At 53.2% G+C, this 23,377-nt stretch overlaps 3 protein-coding genes across 7 annotated transcripts; 1 reads left to right on the top strand and 2 right to left on the bottom strand.

Annotated features, from left to right (window-relative positions):
• Window positions 1–316: 316 nt before the first annotated feature.
• On the top strand, window positions 317–7,195 carry ZFAND2B (zinc finger AN1-type containing 2B). The gene is made up of 10 exons (XM_043993352.1): window positions 317–325; window positions 3,016–3,318; window positions 3,899–4,030; window positions 5,444–5,575; window positions 5,746–5,897; window positions 6,154–6,249; window positions 6,331–6,370; window positions 6,453–6,520; window positions 6,627–6,699; window positions 6,808–7,195. Exons 1-10 carry the CDS (start codon window positions 317–319, stop codon window positions 6,856–6,858), a joined length of 1,056 nt encoding a protein of 351 aa, XP_043849287.1. The 3' UTR covers window positions 6,859–7,195.
• Window positions 7,196–7,291: 96 nt separating this feature from the next.
• ABCB6 (ATP binding cassette subfamily B member 6 (Langereis blood group)) lies at window positions 7,292–15,280 on the bottom strand. Its single transcript, XM_043995513.1, has 19 exons — window positions 14,423–15,280; window positions 14,181–14,318; window positions 13,814–14,006; window positions 13,030–13,131; window positions 12,672–12,855; window positions 12,430–12,551; window positions 11,844–11,953; window positions 11,400–11,465; window positions 11,089–11,214; window positions 10,836–10,912; window positions 10,677–10,740; window positions 10,497–10,582; window positions 10,239–10,296; window positions 9,741–9,845; window positions 9,219–9,393; window positions 8,153–8,265; window positions 7,917–8,011; window positions 7,765–7,833; window positions 7,292–7,598 (listed from the first exon to the last, which is right to left on the bottom strand). Exons 1-19 carry the CDS (start codon window positions 14,939–14,941, stop codon window positions 7,463–7,465), a joined length of 2,538 nt encoding a protein of 845 aa, XP_043851448.1. The 5' UTR covers window positions 14,942–15,280; the 3' UTR covers window positions 7,292–7,462.
• Window positions 15,281–15,430: 150 nt separating this feature from the next.
• Window positions 15,431–23,319, bottom strand: ATG9A (autophagy related 9A). 5 transcript variants are annotated; one of them, XM_043995514.1, is made up of 16 exons: window positions 23,192–23,319; window positions 22,306–22,363; window positions 21,605–21,733; window positions 21,466–21,509; window positions 21,151–21,215; window positions 20,798–20,959; window positions 20,161–20,302; window positions 19,330–20,078; window positions 19,036–19,189; window positions 18,753–18,932; window positions 18,323–18,571; window positions 17,890–18,068; window positions 17,590–17,707; window positions 17,218–17,440; window positions 16,802–16,947; window positions 15,431–16,468 (listed from the first exon to the last, which is right to left on the bottom strand). In XM_043995514.1, exons 3-16 carry the CDS (start codon window positions 21,705–21,707, stop codon window positions 16,463–16,465), a joined length of 2,520 nt encoding a protein of 839 aa, XP_043851449.1. In that variant the 5' UTR covers window positions 21,708–21,733; window positions 22,306–22,363; window positions 23,192–23,319; the 3' UTR covers window positions 15,431–16,462. The 5 variants fall into 5 exon arrangements, 4 of the variants coding, with proteins under 4 accessions (XP_043851449.1, XP_043851450.1, XP_043851451.1 ...); XM_043995515.1 differs by having other exon boundaries at window positions 22,306–22,566; window positions 23,192–23,317; XM_043995516.1 differs by having other exon boundaries at window positions 22,306–22,566; window positions 23,155–23,266.
• Between the last annotated feature and the right edge of the window lie 58 nt (window positions 23,320–23,377).

The following is a 23,377-nucleotide window of genomic DNA, read 5'->3' as shown; positions in this document are numbered from 1 at the left end:
GTAGGCCCAGAAGGGGTGCTATACCCTCATGGCTATTAGGGTTTACTAGTAGGGATGGTCTAATAATTATAATACAAAATAGAACATAATCAGTACAAGAGAAGTGCAATGTGCTATCTAGGATCCAAACCTGAAAACCGTTAACTCCAAAAAGGAATAAACATAATTTTAGGCTCAGTTCAGAGAACATAATGACTCCTCCTGCCAATTCATATCAGGTAGGCAGGGATACTACATTTGAAATTTGTATTTAATTCTGGAAGAATGCTTTAAGAAAGGACATTGACAAAATTAAGCACATTCAAAATAAGGTATGATGGACATGGTGAGGTGACCTAAAGTCTTGTTATATTAACAATGATTGAGGAAAAGAGAAATGCACAGCTTGGGGAAGAGAAGATTCAGGAGATAGATGATCATATTCTTCAAACAGCTGGATTATGCCATGAGGAAAGGAATTAGACTTATTCTGTTTGGCTCTTCTAAATAGTGGAGAGAATGATGCCTGGAAGCCCTATACCTACTTAAGGTGTGAAAGCTTGGACAACAGAGACATTCTTCTTTATTTTCCAAGATATACATATATACGTGTGTGTATGTGTATGTATGTGCATGTGTGTATGTGTGTATATGCATGTATATATGTATAGTTCCAGACTATCTTTTGGGAGAAACCTGTGAAGATAAGAAAAAAAATACTTTGGGAAGAGAAGCTGGCATCTCAACATGCCCCTGATTTCTCTAGACTTTGTAAAATTTTCCCTTGGGTAATGTGAAGCCTTTTCCTTGGTTGGGCTGAGATTTCTCATTCCCAGTAGTAGACCTGTATTTTCTAGTACATTCTAATCTGTCATTGGTCCTCTTCCAGAATGAAGGAATCTGTGAGTAGTAGTAGCTGCCCCATTGGGGACCTAACTGGATAATTTCAGTCTTCTTTCTTTCCTTCCTTCCTTCCTTCCTTCCTTCCTTCCTTCCTTCCTTCCTTCCTTCCTTCCTTCCTTCCTTCCTTCCTTCCTTCCTTCCTTCTTTCCTTCCTTCCTTCCTTTCCCTTTACCCACATGGGGAACCATATCCTGACCTGTGGGTGCTTTTCCCAAAGGAATATAAATTTTGATCGCTGAAACCTTGCAAGATATCTTGGGGTTTACAGGCTAGAAATTTCTCTTCCCTATTTATTTTTTCTAGAATTAAAAAACAACAACTGGGACGATTAACTCTTTTGCCCCATGTAGTTTCATTTATGATTTCTTGAAATACTGCACTGGAAAACCAGGCTTTGATAAAACCCCTTAGTATTCAAATGAAGCTACTAGACACCTTAAACCCAACAATAACTCCCAGTCTGAGCCTCACTTGGTCATTGTTTGGGTTTTGATGCTTAGAGTGAGTGTAAATAGTGATTGTTTCTGGTTTGGCCAGGAACCCTGAGGATCTTCCTTTCCTGGTTGTTTTTTTTTTTTTTTAAGTAGGCAAATTAGGCCATCTTTTGCTTCATTTCTTACTTAGCCTTAAATCACCGAATGGGTGTTGCCTCAGACAAACTGAGACTTGAGAAAGACCTTAGCTTAAAAAGGCCAGGGTCTCCCACTGCATCTGGGGTTATCTCCAATTGTCCTAAGCTATGTCTTGCCACTGAACTCGGATGACCCTGGAGGAGAGAGTGAGGCTGATGAATTTGCACATCTTTATTTCATTTAAATCCAACTCACAAGTCAAGACGTCCCTCTCCTGATGTCATTGGTCCTTGTAGAGAATGAAGGACAAACAACAAACAACAACAATCTGTCTAATATCTTTGATTTCTTTTGGCTATTTACTTGGATAAGTGGATTTACTTACTATTCCATCTATGAATCCTGGGCATTTTCACTAGCTGTCCTCTTGCCTGGAATGCTCTCCCTCCTCAACTCTGCCCCTTGGATTCCTTCAAGTTTCAGCTAAATCCCACTTCTACAAGAAACCTTCTTGATCCCACTTAATGCCTCTGTCGATTATCTCTAATTTAATTTATATGTATCTTGTTTTTACAAAGCTATTTGCATATTGCTCCCCCATTATACCATGAACTCCTTGAGAGCATGGGCTGTTTTTTTGGCCTTTCTTTGTATGCCCAGTGCTCAGCACTGCCTGGCACACAGTAGATTTTTAATAAGTGATTGTCAATTGATGGAATTGTAATGATCTTTTGTGCAACTGGCATTTGATAGAAAGGGGTAAAACCTGTTGATGTAAGGTTAGGGTGAGCTTGGGTAAGGGGGTGAGGTTTCTAGTATTTTCACTCATAAGCTTCATGCTCCCCATATCAATGAACCAAATAGTATCAATTAGCTTTAAAAAGGTAAATTTATAAAACTATCAATAGCTAATGATAGCTACATTTATATATGATGTTATGATTTGCAAAGTGCTTGCAAATAAATCATTTTATGTTTATGACAACACTGGGAGATAGGTGTTATTATTACCTCACTTTTACAGATGAGGAAATTGAGTCACAGAGAGGATGTGACCTTCCCAGGGTCTTATAACTGGTAGGCTTGGAGTATCCTCCACCATTAAAAGCCAGTGGCTAGGAAAAATGCCTTGACTTTATACATTGTACCCCTAGACTAGCAATAGTTAGGTGAGCAAACAGATGTAAATCTAGTCCAGGACCCTTTCTAAGAAGATAACAGAGCAGTCAGTCTTGTGGCCCTTTCTCCTACTCTCTTCCAGGCAGGGCTCAGTCTCCTTTGGAGAGAGGTGGGGAAGATGCTGGGGAGATCTATCTAGGTCTACACGGGCAACAGTCGAACACGTTACATAATGTAGAACTTCTTAGCAGTTCGTGGTCCAGCAACAGAACTGGCTGCTTAGAAGTTACTGAGCCTTTCGTCCCTACAAGTACTCCAGCACAGGCTGGTTGATATTGGAGAGCACCCCAAATAGGGGCTCATGAGTGACGCTCAGGATCCCAGCGCAGCTGAGACATAGTTCTCGTTCTACGTTCCTTCGGTCACTGGTCCTCCCAACCAGGGAAGGAAAGCTGAAAAACCGGGAGATTACGGAAGGAGAAGGGGCGGGGCGGGCTGGCTGCGCAGAGGGAGGGAGGGAGGCTGGCTCTCCGCTCAGGAAAGGAAGGCGTCCGTAGTGGTGCGTCGCAGTGACGTCACCGCCGCCCCGTGGCGCCGGAAAGGGGCGGAGCCTGACTTGCAGAGCCTGCAGATGCTTGAGGGTCGCCGGTGTCTGGGTCTCGGATCGGCGAGCGGTGGGTCCGGTCGGAAGGAGTGGACCAAGGCAGAGGAGCCCTCCGGTGGGCGTGGCGAGGGTCTATCCCAGGTCTGGCCCGAGTGCTAGCGTGGACGCTCCCTCTTCGCTTCCTCTACCCAGAGGCTCCTCCTCCCGCCTTCCCCCCGGCCCATGGAATTCTCCGGACCTGGGAGCTCACAGCTCCCGAACCGACCTTTCCAGGCTGGGCCTGGGGGGGGTGGAGGGCGGGGCTGGAGGGCATAACGTAGCTAGGTGGCGGGGCTTAGAAAGGGGGGGGCTGATCGGGTGGTGGGCCCGGGGGCCCAAGGGGGAGGGGTCCGAGCTAGGAGGTCGACCTTAAATAGCAGGCTGTGGAGAGAGGGCTGAACCCCGGGCCGGGGCTGTATTTGGCTGGGATCGTGGGGGCTGGGTGTGCGGGGGGGATACAGGGAGGTGGGAGAGTCAAGTCTCAAGGCAAAGCTGTAATTCATCATATATTTTATACATGTGTGTATACACCTACACGTGCATATGCAATACACATCCATGTAAAAGGCAGCTGGGGAGGAGGCAGAGAGTGAAGGAATTGGTGCCATCGGGGGTGGGGGTGTGCCTGAGCTTAGCCGGGGGTGGAATGGGGGGTGGTGTGAAGCCAAAAAAAGGAATTTAGGTGAATGAGGCATCTAGATACCGTGCCATCCTTGCAGATTTCCTGCCTCTCAAGTGCGATGCCTGCTCTGGCATATTCTGCGCAGACCATGTGGCCTACGACCAGCATCACTGTGACTCTGCCTACAAAAAGGTGAGTTTAGGGAGCCGTTGGAACTTCTGCCTTTTTAATAGGGAGAGGGGAAAAACATCTGACCGGTCTGACACTCAGATTGTGCTCCTTCTGCGGCATTCGGCATGGTTAAACACGTCTTCCCTCATCCTGTTTCCTCCTCCCTTCACTCATTGTGGCAGTTCTGGCTATGTCTGTAATCACGCCTGTCTCTGAGGGGTCCTCTTTATCCTCCCCCCTCCCTAAATGTCGGCACTTCTCAAGGCTTCTTCTTCATTATAATTTGTTCCTTGATAGTTTCATCTGGTTCCACGCCCTCAGTTGTTACTTCTGTGAGAATGATTTACATATCTGCAGCCTCACAGGTCTGGTTGGATATCGTCTCCATTTTCCTCTTAGTCACCCAAGCTCGATTTATTCAGTCTATAAGTGCTATCAGTTCTGCTTCTCAAATCTCTCTCTAGTATCGACTCCTTTCTTTTCTTATTACTCCCACTTGTTCAGACCCTCATTGCTATTCCACTGGCCTAATTCTCTCCTCCTTCTACCATCCTACACCATCTTATACCAGGTAAGTCTTCCTAAAATTACTAATTACGTGTTTCCCATAGCTTGATCTGATATTCAAAAGCTGGGCATTCAGAACCCTCCAACCTACTTTTCTACTCTTGACTTGCACTGTCACACATCCTACAACTTCTGTATCATGGACTTTGCCACTTATGGGTTAGATTGCTCCCCCTGCAAAAAACAAAAACTGTTTAAATTCCATCTTTCCTTCAGTACCTAGATAAAACGCCACTTCCTACATGAAGATTTAATCAGAAATATCTTTAGCCACATATCTCTTTCCTCTAAATTCTTGTAGATCTCTTTATAAATCTTTTGTGACATTGCTCAAATTTGTCTTGCATTGTGGTCATTTGTGTTTATGGCTCCTTATTAACTCATATAGTAGCTGGCATTTACATAGTGCTTGTGAAGAAGCTTGCAAAGACTATCTCATTTCGTCCTCACAGTTACCTTAGAAAGTAGGTGCTATTATTATCCCCACTTTATAGGTGAGGAAAACAGGCATAGCTAATATCTAAGGCCAAATTTGAACTCAGGACTGACTCCGGGTCTAGTGATGTAACCACTATACCACCCAGACACCTGTCACATTCCGTGAGGATAGGCATCTCCATGCTGTTCATAGTGTACCTCATGTAGTTTGCCATGTATGGTAGGTGCCCAATAAACATACATTAAATAGATGTACTTTGTCTAAGCTTGAGGATATGCCATGGCTGCTTCAAAGAAGTTAAGAGATAAGGGTTCCCAGACTCCCCAGTTCATATCCTAGGGTTTGACTAGACTTTGTTCATGGCTAGACGTGTAGTAGGATAAACAGTGATCCCCAAGATGTGCCTTGCCTTCCCTTCCTGGCTGTAGGATGTACAGGTGCCTGTATGCCCTCTGTGCAATGTACCAGTGCCTGTGGCAAGAGGGGAGTCGCCCGACCGTGCCGTGGGGGAGCATATCGACAGGGACTGTCGATCTGACCCAGCACAACGCAAACGCAAGGTGAGGGAATTATGCTAGCTCTTCACTGTGTGGGAACCACTGCTAGTTTTTTGCAGCCAATGGGAAGGCCTGGGAGGTTTGGGAAGGCTGGCTTTTGAGGCGACGGCCAGGAATGGATGGGTGGGGAAAAGAGGGCTTTGTCGTTGAGTGCCTTCCGTCTGCCCCATTAGATCTTCACCAATAAGTGCACTCGCCCTGGCTGCCGGCAGCGGGAAATGATGGAGCTGACTTGTGAACGATGCGGCCGAAACTTCTGTCTCAAGCACAGGCACCCACTGGACCACGAGTGCCCTGGGAAGAGACTGCCTTCAAGCCAGACTGGGTAACGCCAGGGACCCTCACTACGCTGAATCTAAGGAATTCCCTAAGGGCTCAGTCCCACTTGCCCTCTGTTCCCTTTGGGTTGGGGTGCCCGTAGCTTCTCCCTAGAACTACTCCCCCATTCTGGTAGAGGAAAGTCTTTGTGTTCCTTTGGGTTGTTTCCTCCTATCTCCACCTCCCACTAAGTCCTTGGAGAAGAGGTAACTGGAAGGTGGTTTGTTCCTGGGGTGTCTGTAGAAGGTATCTCTCCCCTGCAGACTTGCTGCTATCTCCAGAGCCCAGGGCTTAGGTTCTAGCCCAGCCCCAGTCCCTGGCCCAGGGTTGGCTAGAACCTCACCCCCTTCTCAAAGCAGGTATGTATATCTCCAGTTCTCCCCAACCTTAGTTCTCATCGGTGCTTCTATCCCCATGCTATTTTTTCCCTTTCCTCCTAGAGTTGCTGAGTCACCAACTCATGCCTTGCAGAATGGCCTGGTGAGTTTAGATAGAAGCAGAAGAGGGGGAATCGAACGGGTGGTGAATAAGAGAAGGGGGAATGATCTGTCTTTCTCCGTAGAGTGAAGATGAAGCCCTCCAGCAAGCACTGATCCTGTCTCTGACTGAGGCAAAGCCTATTGCTCCTAGGTACCTGCTGTGAGGAGAGTAGGGAAGGAAGGTGGTGGAGGTGGAGGAGCTCAGGTTGGGGATCAGGGGCTAATGATACTGTCTCAAGCTGGCTCTTTACTCTCAGTACTCAAGAGGAAGAAGACTTAGCTCTGGCCCAGGCATTGTCAGCCAGTGAGGAGGAATACCGAAAACAGCAGGTATAGAGCTAAATAGGAATACAGAGGGGAGGGTTTCTTCAAATAGGCTCTACCCTAGGGTTACCCCTAACTTTGCCCCTCCCTCTTTCTCCCCTTTCCCTGCTCCAGGCCCAGAGCCAGAGCCGAAGCCTGAAACCCTCCAACTGCAGCATTTGCTAGGGCCCTGGGAGTGGGGAGGGTGGCTCGGCTTAGAGGGGCTGTGGCCCTCACACTTCCAGGGTCCCCTGGAAGAGGCTAGAAGCTCCAAACAAGAATGACAGTGGGAATCCAGAGCTGGAATGAAGGAAGAACACACCAGGAGTGCCTGGAACCTCTACTCGGTTTACCCTTGTCTGAAGGGGTCGGTGGAATGTGGCTTGGAGGGAACCGGCCATCCTCTCGACCCTTTTCTTCTGGGCCCTCCATGGAGGGGTTCTCCCTGGAGCTGTCGCCTCTGCCCTCGAGTTGGTGGGCAGGCAGACGAGACTTGGAAAGGAATAAAGCATCTTACCAACCAGTGCTGCCCTTCTGCTTAGACTGTCCTCTCATTCTCTTGTGAGGGAACAGCAGAACCAAGTTTGGAGCCTCTATCTTTGCCAGCACAGGATAGAACTCAGGTTTCACTCTATATTTTATTTCTGAGGTTCCATTTCCCCTGAGGGGTGAGGTATGTCATTCCCACAAGTGCACCCCAAGAACAGGGTAAAGTGGGATGAGGACTGGATCTCATGGCCGAGTGGCTCCCGTGGGCCTGGATTGATGAGGATGCTTCCCCCAACCTCTGTCACGGTCCGGGGGGCTGAGGATCCTCCTGTGCTGGCTGGCTCTTCGTGCCTTCAGTGCCCTCCTCATCCTGGCCCTGCTGCTGCAGGTGCCACATGTCAGCATAGACCCCTCCTCGGGCCAGCAATGCCTCATGCCTAGGATGGGGAGGGCAAGAACCAAGGTGAGGGCTGATCAGTGCTTCATCATCTTGTGCCATAGATCCTTCCCTTAAGGGTCTTCACCCCCCAGAATGATATTGGTAAAAAGATCCCACAGTCAATGTGTTTGTTACGAGGCATGGCTCAATGGGAAGAGCTTTACCTTCCTCTTTCTACAATGTAGCCGTCCTTGAGCACCAGGATCTGGTCAGCATTGACCACTGTAGATAACCTGGGAAGTCAAAGGTACTTGTGAGCACAGCCCCTCCTCCCAGGGATGGTGAAGGGTGTGTGCCCGTCCCCCTGGCTCCGTACCTGTGTGCCACCACGATGGTGGTTCTTAGGGCACAGACTTTGGCCAGGGAAGCCTGGATGGCCCTCTCAGTTGGTGTGTCCAGTGCCGAGGTTGCCTACAAACAAGAAGCTGGCACGCTAACCTCTGCCAGGCTGGCGCTTTTGTGATAGGAAGGAATACTAAGCGGCTGGTGAGTCGTGGAGAGGGCAGGATCGTGCAAAGGACCAGAGAGGACTGGGCTGTCTGGGATTCTCACCTCATCCAGAAGAATGATGTCTGGAGCCTTGAGGATGGTGCGGGCAATGGCCACACGCTGCTTCTCCCCTCCGCTCAGCTTCAGCCCGCGCTCGCCCACCTGGGTCTCATAGCCTGCGGACACCGCCCAGCCCCACTCGGGTCAGCGTTCCCCTTTCCCCACCCAGAGCCAGAGCCGCCCGCTTCTCCTTACTGCCATAGTGGAGAAGACCAAGGAAGGCGGGGTGCGCAGGCCCAGGGCAGAGAGCTGGGCTGGGCTTGGGGCTGGGCTTGGGGCCGGGCCTGGCTGCTCTTTGCTCCCTTCGCCTGCTCTGCCATCTGGCCTTGGTGCTCACGGGCTGTGTCCAGAACACAGCCCATGGTTTGTCCTCCCCGCTGGGAGCAATTCCCCCAACTTCCTTCAAGACAAAGCTCCCATCCCACCTTCCCCTCTGAAATGATTTTTCCTCTTCTCTGTGTTCATCTTATATCTGTCTGGGCATTGACTTATCATCTTTGCCATTAGAGTGGGAGCTCCTTGAGGCAGAAACTAATTTTTATGTGTCAACAGTAAGAATAGGTAACAGTTACATAATGCTTACTATGTGCCAGGGGCATCGAGGTAGTGCTGTAGATATAGAGCGCCGGGCCTGCAGTCAGGAAGACTCATCTTCCTGACTTCAAATCTGGCGCCAGGCACTCACTGGGCAAGTCACCTAACCCTGCCTGCCTCTGTTTCCTCCTCTGTAAAATGGCTGAGAAGGAAATGGCCACCCCCTCTGGTATCTCTGCCAAGAAAACCCCAGATGGGGCCATGGGGAGCTGGACACCCGACAACATGTGCTGGGTGCTGTGCTAAGTGCTTTATAGTCACCCTCCTGGGAGGTGGGTGCTATTCTCCCCATTTCACAGATGAGGAAACTGAGGCAAACAGGGTCTGCAACCTGCCAGATCTGAATTCAGGCCTTCCTGACTCTAGGCCCTGCATGCTAACCACTACACCACCTCCTTAGCACAGTGTAAGCACTCATAGAGCTTGAAGACTAGTGGCTCCAAAGGTGGGGCCAATTCGGGGGTGGGCCTCCCACCTTCAGGGAAGGCCAGGATGGCATCATGGATCCCAGCAGCCTGGGCAGCAGCTTCCACCTCCAAGTCTGAAGCCAGGACCCGGCCATATCGAATGTTGTTGGCAATGGTGTCATTGAAGAGGACCGTATCCTGGGGCACGACTCCAATATGGGACCGAAGTGAAGACTGGGTCACCTGAAGCCAAGAGAGCACCCATTAGGGACAGCTAGGTGGCACAGTGGATAGAGCGCCGGCCTTGGATTCAGGAAGACCTGAGTTCAAATCCGGCCTCAGACACTTGACACTTACTAGCAGTGTGACTCCGGGCAAGCCACTTAACCCCAATTGCCTCACCAAAATAATAATAATAATAAAAATAAAATGCAAGCCTTTCAAAAGAGAGAGAGAGAGAGCGAGCGAGCAGCCATCCTGCTTTTGTCTAGGACTCCTCCAAGGCCTCAGGATCAGCCTTGCTCCTTGCCAGACAGTGGCTCAACCTCCCCCCCCCCCCCCCCAGCGCTACAGGCCACTCCCAAACTCACCTGTGAAATGTCCTGTCCATCTATTCGGATGTGGCCGGAGCTGATATCATAGAAACGGAACAGCAGACGCAGGACTGTGCTCTTCCCTGCCCCTGAGGGCCCCACCTGTCATGTTAGAAGTGAGAGAAACATGCTGTGTCCCACAGAAACTGCCAGACCCACTCAACTGCCACTCCCTGTCGTTACTCCTTCAAGGCAATCCCGTGACTTCTCCATCTGCCTCCCTGGAGACCCACACAAATTCCCTCCCATTCCTACCCAACATATGTAGACCCAGGAGGGAACCAGGGACTGTAGTGTGCACTCCAGGGAAAGGCTTTCTTTACCACAACCTTGGGAGTAGGTGTTTACTATTCCCATTTTATAAATGTGGGAAATGAGACTGGGAGGAGGCAGTGTGGTTTGGAGTTAGGACCTATTTTTCCCACTGTACTGCACGAGATAAAGCTAAGGAAATTGGGCTGAGACAAGGGGGAAAGCGGACACCTCTCTCCTTACCAAGGCCAGTGTCTGTCCAGGCATCACGGCAAAGGAGATATCTTGCAAGGTCTCCCGCCTGGGAGAACAGAGATGGTTAGCTATTGGGTCATAAACTTCTCACTTCACTCCTCCCCTCTCTCCCTTAAAGAGAGAAGAAAGGGGCAGAAAAGAAGGATGAGGAGAGTAGCGGTTGGGGCCTCCATGGGAATGGGGGAAGAGCTAGAGGATGTCCCTATTTGTGGAGAGGGGTGGGGTTAGCTGTGGGAGGTCCCTTACCCATCTGTGTAGCTGAAATGCACGTTCTCGAACTCAATGTATCCTCTCTGAAATTGCAAGGGTGGGGCCCCTGGGACATCCTTTACCTAAGAACAGCATGGGCACAGCTATGCCTACAGGACTCCTTTACAGAGCCACGGTTATGTCCCCTAGCCCTCAGACTAGTTCCACTCTACTCACTTCGGCTTCTTCCTTCAGCAATTCAAACATGTTCTCCATGTCAATAAAGTTGGTCTGAATCATCCTGGGAGAGGGAAGGCAATGTGTTGGCAGAGACAAGGGGAGAGAGGGATGACCAAGACAGCATGGGTGAAGGATCGGGGGCCAGGGCCACGCTACCTGTAATATGTGCCAAACCAGTTGAGAGGCATGTAGAGCTGTATGATATAGGTGCCAAACAGCACAAAATCTCCGACCTATAGACAACAAAGGGAAGAGCTTTAACGAACAAGAAGGGCTAGAAGCTGCCTTCCAATCATCTCACCCTGTTTCCCACCCACTCCCTGGCCCCAAGCTCCCCACAGGCCTTTCTTCCCTCAGTCGCCCTCCCAAAGCATGCGGCCACATTTCTCTTCCCTTGAGCCTCACTCACCTGGAGCTGTTGCTCACTGACAAAGTAGGCGCAGAGGAGAGAGCCGGCCAGGAGCCCCAACCCAATGACCAGGTTCTGTGTCTGGTTTAGCAAAACCAGTGATGCATTTGACTTCCACTCCAGACTCTGAAGGGTGGATGACAGGAAGGGAAGTTGGGTCACGTGCCCACCCCCGCCTCCCGGATTCCCAAGCACGACTTTCTATTATGATCTATCATGCCAGAAGCCACATTTTGTCCCCATCACCCTGGGATCCCCCCGAGTCCTCAGAAGTGTCCACTGGCCCAGACCTTGTTCCCTGTGAGTCTCACCTGGTACTTGATGATAGCTTCTTTATATCGCTCTACCTCGTAGCTTTCCGCGTTGTAGTATTTTACCTACAGATGTCAAAACCTGCTATAGCACCTGGTGTCTTAGCTTTAGGCCCACCAATACTTCCCCAGTCTCACCCACCAACCACAGACATAGGATGGTAGGAGACAGAAGTTGGAAGGGACCCTACAAGTCATTTATCTAGTCCAACTCCCTCATCTTACAGATGAGGAACATAAAGCCTAGACAGGAAGAGACTTGTCTTCGGCCACACAGGAAAGGTTTGAGGCTGGCTGGCTCATCGACTCCAAATAAACTGCTCTCTGCACTCCCAACACTGCCATCATCCCAGGTTCGAGGACTTGCTGATCCTCATCCAGATTACTCAGTACCTCCTAACTTTGGTCTTCCACTGTACGGTCCTGAGTGCTAAACCCCATTACCGTCTCGAAGTTGAGCAGAGAGTCCACTGCTCGAGCTCGGGTTGCATTCTCCTGTGTGTTCATATCACGGCGAAACTTGGTTCTCCACTCAGTGACTAAAATCGTCAAGGCTGGAGGGTGGTAGGAGCGGTTGGGGGAGGGGAGAAGATACAGCAGTTTCCCCAACAAGTCAGGCCAGGATCAACCACGAGTATTCACCACTTATCACATGACTAAATCACCTGCAAACCTAGGGTGGGCTGATGCCTCAGGGAAGGTGTGACCCAGACACCACTATGACTTCTCTTCCTATGTCCCACCCCGCTATGGTGTCTCACATGTTCACTGAGCACCTTTTATATTTTCTGAGTAATTTCACGAATGAACAAACACGTGCTGTTTGTGAATTGATTCTCCCTGACCCTGGGCCTACACCAGACCTGACAGCAGAAAGTATTCATTTTCCCTCTCTCCCCTCACAACTCTGCCCCAGAATTCAACAACTGAGGATCATCAGGAAAACCACAGTGAGCTGTCATGGTGACTTTCATTGTTAGGATCCCACCCCACCCCCTAGTCCACCTCAAGTCAGGGAACGGGAACTCACTGAGGTAGAGAGTCATGCACACGAAGACGATGAGGCCAAACCAGGCATTGAAGAACATGCTGAAGTAGATGATGCCAATGATGATGTCGGCCAGGGTCGGCAAGATGTTAAATATCAGGTAGCTGCCAAATGGGTAGAGTGGAGGATGGACGGAGGAGGCAGCAGTCCCAAGGCCCTGCCCTGTCTCTCCCAGGATCCTCTCTTCCCTGCTTCCTCCCTTGCGATTCCATCTGTTTCTTTACCTGAGCAGTCCAGTGACACTAGCGGTGCCTCGGTCGACAATTCGGAGCACTTCTCCTGTCCGTCGTCCAAGGTGCCAACGTAGAGCTAGCTCATGCAAATGGGTGAAGAGACGCAGCTCTACTTGACGTGCTGTAAACTGCTGCACTCGGATCCATAAGAATGTTCGCAGATTGCTCACAAATCCTGAAGAAAGGACGTGCACATGAGAAGGGATGGCTTGAGGCCGGGAAGCCAGGGATATTTAAAAAAACGAAACCAAACCAAACCACTGAGTCAAAGGGAAGAGGAAAGGACAATCACAGGGGACAGTTTGTGACTTCTAAGATTGGGAGTAGGTTCTGAGGGTAACTACTATACCAGTACTGCCAGTGCCTCCCCCTTGCAAGAACTTGAGCAGGACATAAGTGCAGACGATCCAGGCCAGAGAGCTCCAAGGGACCTTTGCAGTTAGTGCATTCACTATGGAAAAAGTCAGTGCTCATTGGTAGCCATTCTCTAGGGAAACTGTGTTGAGAAACCAGCCATTTTTGCCTCCCCACCACCCTGGTGCCATGCTAGACTCCCAGTTATCCCCCCTTCCTGAATTATTATCACAAGGACCCTTCCTCATCATCTAATGTAGGACCAGAACTCCATTCCTACCCTCTTCTGCCCATCACCCATACTGTTCTGCTTCAAGGGTCCTCTCCACCAACTACGATCAATTCAAATTCTTCTGCCACACAGCCTTCTCTGGTCCCCATGGCCAGAAGTGATTTCTCCCTCCTCTGGATACCCAGACCCACTCCACTTGTCTGTCTGTTCTAGAATCTTTTGTTTTATGTTATGTTTTATAAGGAATAGTATGTTTGGTACAGGTTTCTAAAATGGAGCTGACCAACATGTTCAGTTCAATTCACCGTTGTGACTAAATACAGTACAATCAGAAAGCTTAATCAGTTTGGGGGAAGTGGGGGAGACCAGTGTGTGTGTGTGTGTGTGTGTGTGTGTGTGTGTGTGTGTGTGGTGTGTTTGTATAAGAGAGCTATGTATAGAGATAAGTAGGATGCAGTGGGGCAGAGCTGCCGATAGTGCTCTAAGTTTATCTGCCACACTTTGGGGGAGCTGGCATCTTCCACCTTTTCCCTGGGCCTCCCCTCACCAATATCTCTATAACAGATAGGGACTAGCACGTTCAGTCCACGCTCCAGGCCCATGAGTGCCAGGCAAACAAGCACAACCAGTTGCAGAAGTGGGCTCCCTTTGGGCCACAGGTAGCCACTCAGTAGTCGTAGCTTCCGACCAAGATCTTGCCATGTGGAAGGGCGTCTAGGGGAGCCGGTAGGTGGCAAGAGCTGTGGAGGGAAAGTTTGGGAGTCAGGGGCATCGGGCAGTGGGCTTCCAGGACCAGTCAGTGGCAGGGATCAGCAGGGATCGCTAGCCCCGGCCGGGACCAGTGGACGCCTGGGGCTAGACGGGAGGGACCTTTGGAGGGACGAGCTGCAGAGGTATTAAGCCGCTAAATGCACCTGGCTGCTCTCCACGTCGCGGTCGTCCCCATTGACCTGCAAGGCGTAGGTCTGGCGCTGAAGCCTGGGGCCCCAGAGCCCCAGGCCCAGGAGCCCCGCAAAGACCAGGTAGCGCAGCACCCACAGCCCGAACTGCACCTGGAACAGACAGGGCCGGGTCCGGATGGGAGGCTGGAGTCTGCCCGAGTCAGGGTGAGTCAGCACTCCCGGCGCCGCCCGCCCACCCCCGGCGCCCGCCCCACCTGCTGCCCCAGGCTCTGCCGGGACCACCACCACAGCGGGCTGTTCCAGGACACCAGGGCCAGGTTCTCGGCCGCTAGCGCCGCGGCCCACAGGAGGAGGAGGCCGGCGCTGTGGCCGGCCCGGCCCGCAGCCGGCGCCCGCTCCAGCAGCTGCAGCGTCAGCGCACAGGCGCCAGCGCCGGCCCCGAGCAGAGCCCCGAGCAGCACGTATCCGGGGAGGGGGGCGCCGGCGGGGGCCGCGGCCCGGCCGGCCAGCGCCGCCAGGGGCAGCAGCGGCTGCAGCCCGCCCAGCAGCAGCTGCAGCCCGGGCAGGAGGCCGCGCGCGACCGGGCCCGGCCCCGCGACTGGCGGGGCCCGTGGCGCGCAGAGCCGCCGCAGCCGCAGCCCCAGGGCCAGGGTCCCCAGCCCGAGCAGCGCGGAGGGCGCGGCGGTGAAGAAGAAGCAGGGGCTCAGGCCGCCGCTCATCCAGCGTGGGCTCAGCGGCCCCTCGGCCCCGCAGTAGCTGTCCAACCTCGGCATGGCCGGGTCCCGGCGGTCAGCGGCAACGCATGCGTCCGGGTGTCCGGGCCCGGCTCCCCCCGGGACACGCTCCCACCTCGCCCTCGCCGGCTGCCGGGACAGTCCGACCCGGACAGGGGCGGGAAGGATTCACCGCCTCGCGGCCACCCCGCTCGTTACTCCGCCCCCAAGTTCCGTTAGAGACGTCCCATTGGCCAATTCCACCGGAGGGGCGGATGTCAAGCTGCACGAGGGGGAAACAAAATAAGGAGGCGAAAGGCAACACTGCGTCATGCGACGGAGCCAGCCGGGAGACTTGGGGTCTCGGATGTGAAAACCGACCGACCGCAAATCCTCATGATGGCGTCCTCCAGAAAAGGGCGGCTCCTCGGAGCCTGGATCGTTCTCCTCTAGGATTGGGAAGGAGGGACGGCCAGGGGAGTTCGGCGCTGGGACAGAGAAAGGGGAGCGCCGCCAGGGACACCAGACATCGAGGGAGCCACAAGCGAATCAAAGTCCCTCTTTTATTCAATGCCGTCCAGCTGTACACGGCCCTACCGGGCGAGCTCCGCCACACCGGACCCAAAAGCCACCACGGCAAGTCGGTCGGTGGTTACTGGTGCCTGGCGTAGCGACACTTTGAATCCCAGCATGCAAGTCGGCGAGGGGCCGGAGGGGAAGCCCTTCCGCGCTGCATGCCGGGAGTTGTAGTCCTGGTGGGTAGTCAAGAGTACCGGAGCAGAGCCACCCCACCTCCAAAGCAGTAGATGGCTGGGGCGGGGCAGCAACAGGGCTTAGAATGGGAAGACCTAGGGAGGCTCCGAGGGGCCCATCTATGAAGGGGGGAGGGCCAAACCCTAGGAAGTCAGGAGCTCCAAAGTCCTGCTCCTGCAATTAAAAAAACAACCACCCCAAAACAAAACCAAACCCTCCCCCAGTGTCTCAGGGCCATCTCGGCCAGAGGGAGCTGTGCAAAGCAAAAGCCAAGCCTGGGGGAAGGGGCAGGTAGCAGGAGCGGGGAGCAGGGGAACAGGCAGGGCTGGGAGGGAGGGCAGGTGGCTTCCGAGCTCACTCAGCTCCCGACCTCCCATCGAAATGAGAGGGGAGGGCCTAGGCACAGCCTCCCCACGTTGGCACGGGCACCCCAGTTGGCATGGTCTGGGCAGATCAGGGAAGGTAGCCTTGGTGGGGCAGGCAGCAGCAGGGGAGAGGTGGCAGTGCTGTGGCTGGGACTCGGGGCTGGTTCCTAGCACCACACTCGGAGAGGATGGGGGTGTGGAGTCAGCAGTCAGGGCCCGGCAGCGGGGACAAAGCCAGTGTCCAGTGTCCCCAGGCCCTCCAGCTGCCAGGGCCGGCCTTCCACTCTCTGTAACTACTTTGAGTATAGAGTTGGCACACCTCCCTTGCCCCCACTCAGACAGACACAGCACAGAGCGAGGCAGCAAATCCAGAGGGAGCCCCCCCCATTCAGCTGATCTCAGCCACATGGGGGGCAAGGACAACTTCTGTTCAGTGAGGCCCTGGGGCCTTCCGAAGCGTTGGCTACACCTGCAGAGAGGAGGAAGAGAAGGGAGGCTGGCTCAGAGGTAGGTCTGAAACTCTTCCACTCCTTCAATAGTTACGAGATAAAGGGATAGGAGAGCTACATCCTAAAGTCTTGGAAGGAGATAAACTGGGAACACAATTTGATGATACTTCAACAAACACTGGGCACCGACTCTGTGCCAGGCAGGAGCTGGGCAATGATCCTGATCTAAGCACTTGTCCTTTCTCTACTGGGGAAGTCCCCTGTCCCAGCCTTCAATCCTCTCTCTGTTTTTGGAAGCTGGTGATAATGATTCTCAAGAATGTTTTCATCCTCTGCCTCGTGTTAGCCCTTACCTTGTGTACCTGGGGTGGCAGCTCATCCTCAGAGCCCTCCTCGGGCACAGGCTCAGGGTGCCTCACTGCGGACTGCCCATCTTCTGCCCATCCCCCAAGGGGAAGGCGAGAGAAATGAGAGGGAGCCCGGGGCACAGTGCCTGAATCTGGGGAAGAAAACCACAGCCAAAGATGAAGTGAGGAAAGGTGAGGAAGAAGGTTTTTTCAAAGTGCTTTATGCACAATGCTCTCATTTGAACTCCATCCTAGAAGCTAAAACATTCCATGAATGTGTATCCTGGTATGACTGTTTTACAGATGAAGAAACAAAGGCAGTGATTTGCTCGTCTTTTTGAGATGCTCAAGTGTAAGAAACACAACTTGAATCCACGACTCCGTTTCCTTCTGCCTCGTTCCCACATTCCTCTCCTCCCTACCTGTGATCCCTCCATAGCGTCGCTGGAAGGCCCCTTGGAGAGCAGTGGTCTCTGGGGCTCCAGGCCGAGGAGCAGCACAAGGGTAGCTGGCAGAGCGAGGGAGAGTGGGAGGGGCCCGGGATCCCTCCGTCCCCTCTTCAGGGGCGCTCTCCCCACTTTCATCGCTCTCCCGTCGGTGCCATACGTGCCTCTCTGGTTCTGCCTGTGCTTGTTGTTTGTGCAGCTGTGGGCATTAAGGGACTCGGTCAGCATGGCCTCCCCAACAACCCTTCTATGTCAGGTTTGCCATTTCCTTGACTGGCTTCCAGCCCATGGCACACCCTCCTACCCTAGACTTCCAACCCTGTGCCCCCAGTCCCAGCCTCTACTAACCTGGTGCATGTAGAGGGCATGAAGGCTCATCTCTGTGGATGCATACTCAGATAGCACGAGGCTCTGCAGCTGCCCCTCCCACACACTGCTTCCAGAACTGGCTGTTCGGACATCCACCCTGTCCCCCGTCACCCCAAAACACAAGTCTTATCACTAGAGCCTGAGGAGGCCACTTCTCAAAAGCAGCGCCCCCTTCTCTCCTGCTCATTCTTCCTCCTGAGACCCACTCCCCTCTCCTCTCCTCCCTCCCCTCCCAAAAGGAGAGCTTGCTCACGAGTTCTGCCCTTCCCTCCTACTCACCCTGAGCCACTCAGAGTGCCAGTGGCTCGGGATGTGGGGGCCTGGCTGGGTTGCAATGGAGAGAAAGAACGGAGGGCAGAGGCCACTTCAGCCCGGTGCCTGGAACCCTGAAGGTCCCGGGGCAGTGGGGGGCCTCGACAGGATGAACCCGCCACCACATTTGCAATCAGGCTTAGTGGCTGCAAAGAAGATGGAGAGTTCGTTAGAAGACTCGGAGAGAGAGATGATCCCCTTGTTCCTGGAGGACAGCCTGGCGCTAATTCTGCGTCCTCTCCCCTCCCCCAGCCCTAGGCTCTGCACAATGAAGCCTGGGCTGGATGAGGCTCTGCCGTCCTATGCACTGGGCAGGCTCAGAGTTCTCCTGCAAACCCAAACCATCTAGAGCCCAGACAGAGACACCTCCATGCTCAGGCTTTATCTCCTCTAGACATACCTCAGACTCAGACTGTAAGGACTGGATAGAAGTGAAAAGGGCATTTTCAGGAAGGGGTCCCCCTGAGGGGCCCCCAGGAGCGGCGCCATCTCGTTGAACCTGTTCCTTGAGGAAACCCAGGAAGGCTGTGCTCTCACGAGGTGGCTGCCAGCCAGGATTAGTGATGGCAAAGTGCATAAGCGACAGCTCTGTCTTCCCATCCTCAGCCTGCTGGTAAACTGAGGCTTCTGTCTGGCCCCCGGACATCCACTGCAGATGGAGAAAACAGTGATTTTGAGAAGCTGTGGGTCTCCCCACGAATGAGCCCCTTCACTCATCCCTGCTATGATAGCCTCCTCCATCCCACAAGCCCCCAATCGGTGGTGCTGTAACTTGGTGGGGAGACAACCACCAGTAGTGGGGACATCTGTGAGCCTTCTTCCTCCATCACCTGAGGATGACCGTGCTGGCGAACATCCATCTGGGCAAAAGAACAGGTGTCCCCAACTCCAACAACTTCCACAGTGAAGTTTCGGAAAAAGTCGATTATTTCCAGGGCACGTGGGCGCAAGCAGAAGATTAAGATGAGAGGTGTGACAATGGGACTGAGGAGCTCCTCAACAATGAATACCTGAAAAGGAAGGTGCTAGGATCACGGCACTGAGAGAGGATCTGGAGAAACCCAGTGGCTCCTCACCCGACCACTATAATGTCCTTGACCCGGCTCTACTCACCGCCTTATATTGAAAAAGCTGTGCAAACTCATCACGGGTCTGAGAGCGATGGGCATTGCCTTGCCAGTGGTCAGGCATATAGTGTATGTGCGCCAAGATCACTCGAAGCAGCTGCTCTGGGCAGAACACCATGTGCTGATCGGGTATGAATGATCTACAGGAGAAGGGGAGTGGTGGTAATCGCTCCCAAAGGCCCAGGCGATTGGTCTATTCCCCACCAGCCTGCAGATGGCTAAGACCTTCCACAGCTACCTCTGCTTACATCTCCTCCCTCGAGCCTGGATCCCCGCTCACCTGCAGACGGTGACAGCAACTCCCAGGAGCGTGACAGTTGTGAGCACGTGCTCTACGGCCAGGACATCTTCGTCGTAGATGGTGAGGGCGATGAGCACTGCCAGAATGGAACCAGCAAAGAAAGCGCCATTCTTGGCCAGCAGCGTGAGAAGTGGAGAGAGAAAACAGTTCATGTACTTGGAGGCTGGCTTGTAGCCCCTGTTGAGGCGTGACTGTAACTCATGCTCCAGCTCATTGAAGTGACGAAGGTAGCAGCGACCATAGAGGGACCAGCAGCGGGCGCCCAGGGCCCCTGGCTCCCGTTTCAGCACCTCTGTGTAGCTGAAGAAGGCGTAGAGAATCTGCCAGATGAGGATGAGAGGGCAGAGCAGGAAGTTGGCGATGCCAATCCAGAGGATGCGGGTGCTAAGCCGCTGGGCCAGCTCCAGACGCTGACCACCTCGCTTATACTCAGCCTTAAGGCTCCATTCATTAAGAAACAGGGAGCCAGGCCCCCAAAAAAGAATGAGCTCAAAGTTGTACTTGAGGCCACGAGTGAAGAACACGGCTTCCCCCAGGCCAGGCAGCCGGAAACGCAGAGGCAAGAGTGACTTATTGACAAGCGCCACCATGTAGTTCTGGAAGCGTAAGATTCGGTGGTAGATGTCAAGCTCTGTCAGCTCCCGCTTGTGGATGCAGATCTGGTGCTCCTTCTGTGTCTGCACGATCCGCGCCTGCACCTCTTGCCACGTGCAGTATGGAAGTGTGGACTGAAAGAGGCAGGGAGCTGAGTTCCTTTGTTTTCTTCTGAGGTCCACCCATTCTTACCGCCCCCTGCCCAGCCTGTCTTACCATAGGGATGCGCAGTGCCTGCAGATAGAAGGAATGAATTTCCCAGTAGCAGCAAACATTGTAGATGAACTTGATGAGTCGATGGATCCAGAAGACACCAGCAATAACCAGAATGGAGATAAGGGAGCCATTCTCTTGGATCCTGGTCGGGGGAGGACAGGCTTGGAGCACCTTGGCCCACTGCAAGGCTGGTACCAAGACCTGCTGGTGTCCTACACACAACTTCCCCCCAACTGACTGTGTGTGACAGTAGCCAAGGTGGCCCCCCTGGTTTTAGCCTCAGTAGGCTCAGGAACAAGTGCTATCCTGATTCTACAACTTCGATGTTTAGACTTCAACTTCTCTTCCCAAAGGCTGAGTTTCACAGAGAAGGTTTTATATCTTACATGCAATTAAAAGCAATTTATAGTTTGTGGAAGGCCCAGAAAAAGGGCATCTTCAAAGGAAAAGAACATGAAATAAGGTGCGGCTGCCTTTTTGTTATCAGCAGGGTCTTGCATAGTTAGGACAAAGAGCTTTGTCAGCTTAAAATGATATTCTGAATTCCTGAGGTGCTTGCTGCTTCCTCCAGTTGACACACACACTGCCCAAGTAAGGATGGAAGCTTTCCGGGATCTTTATTACACAGGGCTCTTACCTGGCACTGCAAACTTGGGCAGGCAGGAAAGCATCGGGCAGTGTGACTTTGACAGGATCGCTTGGGTGCAGACTGTGATTCACCATCTTGTTAGCAAAGAGGATGTCATAATCCACACAGCTGACCAGAAAGGTGGTGAAGGCCACCACAAAGAGGAACTGCCTGAGGGAAGAAAGAAATAGGAAGGGGGTCAGGGAAACACCAGTGAGACACGAACCGAGAGATGGGGAGCTATAGGATAAAGTGGCCCCGGGCCAGGGTGCGGCCCCAGTCCAGAGGCCTGGTCCCCGGTCTGGGCTGAATACAGAAATGGGAGCAGGAGGACAAAGGCCTTCACCCTTCACTCTACTTACATGAGTTCAAAGATCTCCCCGATGAGCATGCAGGTAAAGCCATTCTTCTGGTGCAGGTTATAGACGTGCGGCCATTAAGAAAGCATGTCAGACTAAGTGAGGGACCAGGATGTCATAAGGCAGGTGGGGCCCCAAAGACACATCACCTACAGCTAGGACAGCTTCCTCAGCCCCTCTTAGCTTTTCAGTATCCTCCATCTTTGCTCCTAGGACTACAGTCTCAATGCCACCCCCACCTCTCCCTCAGCACTCTGCTTGGAGAGTGGCTGAGTTTGGGGATAGTCACTTCTTCCATAACCCAACACAAAAGGATATCCGAGAGAAAAAGAGGTCAAGGTTTTCTATGTGATGCCAAGGTGCTGTGGAAAGAAGCAGAAGGAAATAAGGAGACCCCTTCCCTGCCCACCAAGGGAACAGCCCAAGCCATCCCAACACCCTCTTCCTAGGGACTCACACTTGCTGCCCTCGGGGACATGCACCAGCAAGTCCTCTTCTCCAGGGGGTGAGTCACTGTAGGAGGCCTCCAGCCGCTGGTACTCTGTGTCAAACTGTGCCATCACCACCGCCTGCCTGCCTTGTCCACCTCAAAAGAATGGGGAAAAATCAGGGATACTTTGAATCAGCACCTAGATCTTCCTCACTGAGCAAGGAATGGAAAGACTTTCAACTCAGGAATGGGGCTGTAGTGGGAAGAGCCCTGATGTAGGAGTTGGGATGCCTGCTTTGGGCTAAGCCATTCAACAAGGCTTTATTGAGTTTTTACTGGCCTTAGCTAGGATATTGCTGACTTTGAGGTGTGGCCTGTAAGTGGGAAATGAGTTTCACTTTCATGTAAAGGAGTAATTCATTTAACCCTCTCCTCTATCAGAGGGTATCCCCATCCTTTCATCAGAACAAAAAAGACATGATCGATTGATTGATTGACTGATTAATCACCGGTAAAGAAGCACTTTAAGAACAAAGGGTTTGGGGCAGCTAGGTGGAGCAGTGGATAGAGCTCCGGCCCTGGAGTCAGGAGTACCTGAGTTCAAATCCGGCCTCAGACACTTAACACTTACTAGCTGTGTGACCCTGGGCAAGTCACTTAACCCCAATTGCCTCACTAAAAAAAAAAAAAAAAGAACAAAGGGTTTACATAACTCTCAGGGAACCTACCAGCTCCATGGACAGCATTTGCTCCACTCCAGTATTTGATGCTCAAGTGGTTCTGCAGCTACAGGAGGAGGTGTTAGACAATGGGGCTGGGAGCAGGAATGAGGCTAAGCGGGGGAAATGAAGCTAGGGACAGATCACCCCAAGAGGAGGCTAGCTGGGCACTGGTGGTGGTGATAGTATCCCCCTTGGCTGTGTGGACAGCACGGCTAGCTACTCAGAGCTTCGGGGCCCCAGGACACGATCTAGCCGTCTCCGGAAAACCTAAAATCGGTGCAGACCCCAGGTCAGGGTGCCCCCAGCTTCCTCTGCTCCTGACCTAGAGGCCACTGAGACCGTAGCCATGCAGGGTCAAAGCGAAGCCTCCCTGGGATACGATTCCCTTTGTGGACCTAGTCCACAGACGCGCCCGGACCTACCCCGGTCCTCCCACGGTCCAGGCAAAGCCAGAACAGACCCAGGGTCGGCGGAGATTGGGCTGCCAGGCTCAGCCTCAGGGTCACCGCAGCCGCGGGGTCAGGTTTCCCCGGAGCCGGCCCCCTCCCGGCCTGGCCTTCCAAGCCCTACAAGGAGGGGTCCTTCCCATGCCCATGCCCGCCCCCGCCCCCTGCCCAGCTCTCGGGGGCCTCGACCGGCTCGGCCAGGGACACTGGCGGCGCGCTCCCGGACCCCCACCTCCCGCCCCCTTCCCGGGGCGCGTCCCCGCCTGCGCGTGCCCAGTTATCAAAACACCCGGAGCGCGCGTCCCCGCCCGGTTCCCCCCAGTTACCCGCCGCACGCGCGCCCCCGCTCCTCCTCCCCCACAATTTCCCCCTTCTAGCACCGGTCGTTCCCGGCTCAGTGGGCACGTACGCCCCGTCCTGTCCCGGGCCCTAAGTCGCCGGTTTACCGGTCCTCTGCTCCTCCTTAAGCCCAGGCGGTGGTGGAGGCGCTGGCGTCTAGGGCTCCGACTCCGGCCCCAACCCAGAGCACTAGGCCGGGCTGATGCCACTCATTGTCTCCCGCAGCCAGTCGGACCAATGACTGCAGGGGGTGGAGATGCGACGACCAATCGCTTGCTACGGGGGTGGGACAT

The sequence above is a fragment of the Dromiciops gliroides genome, chromosome 3 (genome assembly GCF_019393635.1).
Source record: "Dromiciops gliroides isolate mDroGli1 chromosome 3, mDroGli1.pri, whole genome shotgun sequence".
Classification (NCBI taxonomy): Eukaryota; Metazoa; Chordata; class Mammalia; order Microbiotheria; family Microbiotheriidae; genus Dromiciops; species Dromiciops gliroides.
Note: the sequence above shows the minus strand (reverse complement) of the source record. Positions and strands in the feature narration are given on the sequence as shown.